The sequence below is a fragment of the Bison bison genome, unplaced genomic scaffold (genome assembly GCF_000754665.1).
Source record: "Bison bison bison isolate TAMUID 2011002044 unplaced genomic scaffold, Bison_UMD1.0 scf7180017864371, whole genome shotgun sequence".
NCBI classification, from domain to species: domain Eukaryota; kingdom Metazoa; phylum Chordata; class Mammalia; order Artiodactyla; family Bovidae; genus Bison; species Bison bison.
This window is the reverse complement of record NW_011494943.1, coordinates 10869573-10877109: the sequence shown is the minus strand read 5'-3', so window position 1 is coordinate 10877109 and position 7537 is coordinate 10869573. Positions and strand designations below refer to the sequence as shown.

General features: G+C 48.6%; 1 protein-coding gene across 2 annotated transcripts in view; it reads right to left on the bottom strand.

Annotated features, from left to right (window-relative positions):
* The window catches only part of CCDC40 (coiled-coil domain containing 40), a 44029-nt gene that overhangs the window by 19584 nt on the left and 16908 nt on the right, over positions 1-7537 (bottom strand). For both annotated transcript variants that reach the window (XM_010856281.1, XM_010856282.1), the window contains one exon: positions 5797-5918. In XM_010856281.1, the coding sequence (XP_010854583.1) occupies positions 5797-5918 (122 nt within the window). The remainder of the gene's footprint in view (positions 1-5796; positions 5919-7537) is intronic.

Sequence of the window (7537 nt, the reverse complement as noted above, 5' to 3'; positions counted from 1 at the left end):
GATCCCCTGGAGAAGGAAATGGCAACCCACTCTAGTATTCTTGCCTGGGAAATCCCATGGACAGAGAAGCCTAGCAGATTACAATCTATAGCATCACGCAAAAAAGTCAGATACGACTTAGTGACTAAACGACAGCAACACAACAACACTATATATATATGTGTGTATTATAGATCTGAGTCACTTTGCTGCTTGGTGTATACCTGAAACACTGTAATCAACTATACTTCAATTTTTTAAAATGAGCAAAATAGACTTCATCAAAGAAGATATGACAAATACTCACATGAAAAAATGCTCACTATCATTAGTCATTAGGGAAATCAAATTAAAATCTCAACAGAACACCGCGACATGTCTGCCAACAACTAACATGAAAACGATGGCACTGCTAAGCGTTGGCGAGGATGGGACTGACTGGGAATCTCAGTGCTGTGGAGGTGTTTCCCAGAGCGACCTGTTCCACTTTGCATTCCCACACCAACATCTGCACACAACAGCACTGCAGCTCTGGTCACGCCACCCTCCAGACTGGAAACAACCAGATGTCGATGTATCCACGTGAGGGAATATTACTTGGAAACGAGAAGGAACAGACTGCTGACCCTGAAACGCCAGGAAGACTTTCAAAGCACTGTGCAAAGTGAAAAAAAGCCAGACAAGAAAAGCTGTGTATCGTGTGATCCCACTTATATGCGATTCTGGAAATGACAAAACTACAGAAACAGCAGATGAGTGTTTGTAGGGGCTGGAGGCGGGAAGAGGCAATAGATTCGGGGTTGCAGGAAATATGTGGTATCTTGAGCGTGTAATGGTTACTTGCCTCTGTCCATTTGCTAATCTGAATTGTGCTCTGACAAAGGATAACTTCTTACATAATAATAATGGTAATTGACATAATAAATAATTTACCTAACAATAATACTTTACATAATAAATTTTTACATAAGTTATCTTCAATAAACCAAAGTTTTAAAAGTCACTTATTTTCTTATACTTCTTTAGGAAGTAGAAGCCTTATAAGTATCTAGGATTTGACAATAATGATAAGACACCCACATTTTTTGTTTATTGTTTTTTTTGGCTGCACCATGCAGCACACAGAGCCTCCCCGACCAGGGGTTCAGCAGCGCCCCGTGCAGCGGAAGCATGGAGTCTTAACCACTGGACCCCCAGGGAAGTCCAAGATGTCCAGTTTTTACGACAGAAATTAGAACACTCAGTAAGACATGCACTGGCAAAAAGACACCAGAATGCTAGCTAATAAACTGTCATTGTCACAAAAGGAGAAAGATGGTGGTATTTTAAATCTTTATTTCTGTTTTTCTAATTTCCTGGGATGTGGTCACTTATCCTGAATAAAAATTATTTTTAAAAAAGACACACTTGGGAACTCCTAGTGGCCCAGTGGTTAGGATTCAGTGCTTTCATGCCATGGCCCAGGTTCAATCCCCCAGGGGGAACTAACATCCCACAAGCCACATGGCATGGCCAAAAAGTAAAATAAATAAAAAATTTAAAAGACACACTTTAAAATTGTCCTTCATAGAGAACAGACTAGTAGTTGCCGAGCAGGGGAGGTCAGAGGAGAGATGAAGTGGGAGGTTGGGGTCAGCAGATATAAGCTTTTATAGAGAGAATGGATAAACAACAAATCCTAATATATAGCACAGGAAAACTATATTCAATATCCTATAATAAACCATAATGGAAAATAATATTTAAAAAAGAATATATATATGTATGTATAACAGAATCACTTTGCTGTACAGCAGAAATTACTACATTGTATGTAAATCAACTATACTTCAATAAAAATAGATTAAAATGTCCTTGATTAACAGATACCAATAGAAAAAAAAAAACATAAAGAACTGGTGGAGTCTAGAGTATGTCTGAAGCTTGACCCAATCCATCTGAGGATTAAGAGGGAACCTGCTGCAGGAGCTCAAGGCGATGAAGTGACCAGTTAACACCTGACAGAGGTGCTGAGCCCTGCCTGCCCCTGGGTTTCCTATCGGAAAGTATGGCAGAAGCAGAAACCCGGGCACAAGGGGACCTGTTTGTGTCCCTGACCTTGAGAGGGTGTAAATTCTAGGCAGGGTATCCTTCCTAACCCCAGCTGAGCACAGTATAGTCTGAATTTTCTGGCTTGTTCTGAGACGTTTCACATGGGAATGACCGGTTTGCTTCTTAACTTTTATTTTGTATTGGAGTACAGCCGATTAACAATGTTGTGATAGTTTCAGGTGGGCAGTGAAGGGACTCAGCCATACGCATACATATAAGTATCCGTTTCCCCCCGAACGCCCCTCCCATCCAGGCTGCCACATAACATTGAGCAGAGTTCCCTACGCTATGTAGTAGGACCTTGGTGGCTGTCCATTTTAAATGCAGCATTTAATGTGGATCCCAATCTCCCTAACTAGGCTCGTGGGCTTTGCAGGTGTGACTCTCAGTGTTTGCCGCAGCCTCGTCATGATTCTGTGGTTGGGACCCCTCCTGATGGGACTTTGCCACTAATGGTAAAGAGTTGGTGGGAATCTTGTTTTTCACGTCTTGCTGTAGCAGAGACCCATGTGATCTCAGGTCACCCGCTGGGTCCCAATCGACACGATATGCCCAGGAGTCCCAGGGAGCGAGGGCCACTTGGCCTCCCCAAGTGGGAAGGGGGGATGCGACACGGTGTGTCATCAGGGCAACCCCCAAGGGCCCTGCCCATCGCCCTGTGTCTGCCCCATGTTAACCAGCTGCTCTCTGTGCCTGTGGCGGCCCCGGGTGTCCAGAGCTGCAGGCCTCCCTGGGCTTGGGGGATGTCGGCGGTGGTGGGGCACCACCTGCCAGACCCCGGGCCTGACGGAGGCCAGCCGGCGCTGAGGAGGCAGTCCCTGCCTCCAAGTCCCACACCACCTTCCACCTCCCTCTCTTCTCCCACAGCTAAGGCACTTCCTCAGCGCCCAGACAGCTCCCAGGAGGGTCGGGGGCAGGGGGATGTCTAGCTTCATGTCCAACAACTGGACCATCAGCCAGTAAATCACTGTTTTTGTTCATTTTCTAAAATGGTCTACACGCTACGAGCTTGTATTTGGTACTTTAGTTCAGCCGCTGACCTGGCCTGGAAGTCCCAAGCGATGCAATGTTCTGTTTTTGCAACACCTTGACTTTGGTTAAACAGTCTCAGATTCCCTCCTTCACATCTATCTGGATGCAGCGCTGCAATCACAGTTCACAATTCTCACAGCATCCTGTGCGGTCAACAGGTTTGAAAGGAGGCCTCCCTCCTCCATGGCTGACGTATCTGGGGTCGCAGGAAGGCCAGCTGAGCCAGAACTAGTGCCCTATGACTTGTTGTTAGGGGAGGTGTGCGTTGCTAAAATGAACATTCAATGGGTGCCTGTTATAAACACATGATGTCATTTTTCTCATCGGTGAGATCAGCACAGTCCAACATGTGCTCAGTTGTCAGGGAGGGGACTTTGGAACACTGCTGGGGGAAGTGTTATCGTCTCAGCCCTCCTGGTAAATCCCTGTCCAGCCTGCTGAGTGCGTGCCCTGGAATTCAGAACTTCCCGGCTTGATAGGGAACATAATTATACAGAATGATATAGACTATGATAGCCCTGGATGTGACTCTGTACAGCAACACTGTGACGGGAAAGGCATGTGGATAACCTTGAGTCCATCAGAGGGTATGTGGCAGGAAAAGAAGGGACAAACAACCAGTATGTTTTGGAAGATCTCCAGGACACCCAGTGGAATGAAAAGAGCAAGGCACAGAACACGGCACAAAAGGGAAAGTGAAGAAGGTGAATTTGTGTAGTTTCTTTTGCTATTGTGGATGACCTAGGGATGGAGACCCAGGAAACCAGGAGGAGTGTGTGTGTGGGAAGGGGCAGCAGGTCATGGAGGACACGGGCATATTCACCTCACTGAATATGAGTCTACAGATAGTTTAGACCAAGTCACTGTGTTATCTATTCAAAATACTGAATTTCAAAACAAGAAAAAAGAAAAGGAGTGACCGTCAAGCCATGCCTCAGAGGACAGGTAGGAACAGCCGGTGGGAGTGGAGGGGACAAGGTCAGGAGGAGGGTTGTTGGGGGATATCCAGGTTAGTCCTGGAGACACAGAGTGCTGGCCTAAGTGCAGGGTGTCCCCCTGAACTCTGGAGGTCCCTGTGTGGGGGAGTCCACAGGCCATGAGACTCTCAGCCTTGACCTTACTCAAGGTCAGTGTTAGGCAAGAGGCAAAAACTGCTCACTAGCTAAGGCCTCTGCTCACCAAACATGGGGCAGCTCTCAGTCGACAGACACAGCGGAAGCAGGTAGACCAGCAGCCCCGGGGGGCCGGGCAAGGGACAGCCCAAGCCCACAGCCCTGGGACAGCCCAGTCCCTCCCTGCATGTTCAAAGGGAAGGCAGATTTTTAGCCAGACTTTGCCTGGATAATTCTGATTCTCCCTTTGGCTTTCTTTTTTTTTTTTTTTTTTAATTTATTTATTTATTTATTTCAGATTTTAAACATGTATTCATTTCATTTTGGCTGTGCTGGAACTTTGTTGCTAAGTGGGTTTTCTCTAGTTGCAGAGTGGGGACTACTCTTTGCTGCAGCACACGGGCTTCTCATTGGGGTGGCTTCTCTTGTTGCGGAGCACGGGCTCTAGGTCACACGGGCATCAGTAGGTGTGGCTCGTGGGCTCTAGAGCACCCGCTAAATAGTTGTGGCACATGGGCTTAGCTGCCTTGAGGCACGTGGGATCTTCCCAGAGCAGAGATCGAACCCATGTCCCCCGCACTGGGAGGCGGATTCTTAACCACTGGACCACCAGGGAAGGCCTCCCTTTGTCTTTCTATCATCGACTCAGGGAAGTGAAGGAAATAAGTATTTTCAGTCTGGCATTACCCACATAAATGTGGCTTGCTTTAAAAACAGTCATAGGTATATGCCTCCATTTTTGTTTTTCTTAATCACAAGACTGAGAAGGAACGTCTCTCCTAGCTGTTGGGCTACCAGAGGCCATGCCATGGGACTGGCAAAGCAACCCAATCCCTCCTCCCCGTGGTCAGCAGGCCTCTCCTGGGCACAGCTCACTGCCAGGCTGCACGCTGAGGGCTGAGTTGAGCTATGACGCGTTCCCTCTAGGACCTGCTTCCACATCTGGACCCCAAGCGTCCTGCTGGTTTGGGGAACTAAGGCAATGGTGGAACCCCCAGGCTCCACCACCCCACCCAGGGTGCACGTCCAGCCCTCGCTAGAAGTGAGAGGGGAATGCCAGGCGGGGCCTCTTCCTTCCCTTTTCGGGGAGATTAAAGCGGGATTTCGATTGGAACTCAGCCCTCAGCAGAACAATAGGCGAAGTTTCTGCACACAGGTGGTGAGACTGCAAATCAAAGGGACACCTTTATCTCTCCAAGATAAATACCCCTTTTTCTTTCCCTCTCTTTCTCACTGTTTCTCCTTAATCCTCCCAGGAAATCTGAGCATGAAAGCTTTGCAGCTCCCGGTGCCACGGAAAGTTTGAAAGGATTTAAGAAACACTGAAATCTGGGTGAACAATAAGGGGGGGTTTCAAGAACGGAAATTGGGGCCGCAGGGCTGCAGGTGCGCCCCTTTGTCCCAGGAGAGCTGGGGACGGGCGCTCCGTGCTCGCCTGGGAGGAGGCGGGCATGGAGTCCACTTTGCACCTGCCTCCGAGTTCCCACATGTCACGAGTTCTCCCACCGCTCCATCCAGGGCCCTGCCTGTGGCCCTGAGATGCCTGGCCCACCTCTGTGGCAACCAGCAGGGCCGCCCGCACCTGAGCGCCTCCTGGATGGTCCTGTGAGCCTCGTCGCGATGTTTCATGCCCACCAGGCTGGTGGCCCACTGCTGCAGGATGTGCTTCTTCTCCATGCTGATGGCCTCTATTTCCGTGCAGGCCTGCAGTGGACAGTCGAGGTTACGTGGACATTGGTCTCACGTCATTAAGCTCAGAGCCCCCAAAAGGACATCGGAGAGCCCCGAGCTTCCCAAATCGCCTTCCTTCCCCATGACCCTAGCTTTTGTTTATATAGTTGCTGAGGCTACTCTCAGCAACAGAAGGACACACGTGAAATTAAACACGGCTCAAAAAGCCCATCCAGCACTTGCCTGAGCCTTGAGCCCCAGCCGTGACACGGGAACAATAACAGTACCCACATGCTGGGCCATCAGATCAGGTGGGATGGTGCCTGGAGGCCCAGCACACTCAGCTCGACCCCAAGTGCTGGGTCTCGTGAATGTCCTTGAGTGTCGTTCCAGGGGAATCACTGCACTCCTAGCAATCTGGCCTCGTGCTGATTCTTGGAAGGGGCACGGAGTGAAGGCTCGGGTGGGACCCTCTTTGGGCCACGAGCATCTTAGTGGAGATGCTGAGTCCGGTCAGCCTCTGCTCTTGCGGGATGTGCATGGCAGACACTGGAGGTCAGAGCGGCCTCGAACACTCACAGGGATGATAAGAGGGCAGAGCTGGATGTGAAAGGAGGCATTACACTGGGGAATCGCACTCCTGTCGTCAGGGCTTTAATAAATCATCTATTCATTACCATTATAGAGCATAAAGTGGTGTGAGTTAATTATACCATGACTGCTGAGACATTTCTGGATCTGGGTAAGTTATTAACTGAGAAGGCCGCTCTGTGCCATGGACCAGCTTGTGCACCCACGGTACCCGGCTGAGGCAGAAGGTGCCAAAACTGCTGGGCTCCTCCCCAGGATGGGCTGAGTGGGGACGGTCAGCCAGGGGCAGGTGCCCTCCCACGGAGCTCCCCAATCTGCCAGACAAGGGCTTGTTGACCAAGGTGCAGGCTGAGAGGTAAAGACTGAGCTGAATTCAGTTTTTAGTCGGACACGACTGAAGTGACTTAGCAGCAGCAGCAGTTTTAAACACAGTCCGCATTAAAAAAAAGTGTTCATTCTATGCAAATTAGAATATGTAAATAAGCAAAAAGAAAATAAAAATCATCCCATTATTTAAAGTTTACCATTCCTATCACCCTGATGTGTGTGTGTTGTGTTTGCCTGTGTGTGTGCAATCACATTCTATTATTGTTTTATAACTTAGTATTTAAAATAGCATATTGTGAATGGGTTTCCATGTTAGCAAATATTTTATTGGTAGTCCTCTACTGTATGGATATATCATAATTTGTTTAGCCCAAGTCCTCTTCTTGGGACTTTCTTTGCTATCACACACAGCACTGTGTCCCCAGGGACTCTCTATTCATTTTGTTCACTGAGTATTTAATGTACAAACAGTTAATTTGCATGCCCATTTTCCCTGGAATGAAGGCTGAACAGTGATATTTTGGGAGAGTGTGCTAGGGGGTGGGGTGGGTGCCCGTGACACATGGTGCAATATTGTCCTTGAATAAAGATCCTGATGAAGGCACGCTGCACCCCCGCTATCAGTGTAGAAGCCCTGCTTCCCTTGCCTTGCTCACCTTCACCAACTTGGTTAGGAGAACCCCTGTCCTGCCCTTGTCTGTCATCAGTGTCTGTGGTGCACCTGCCATGGCCCC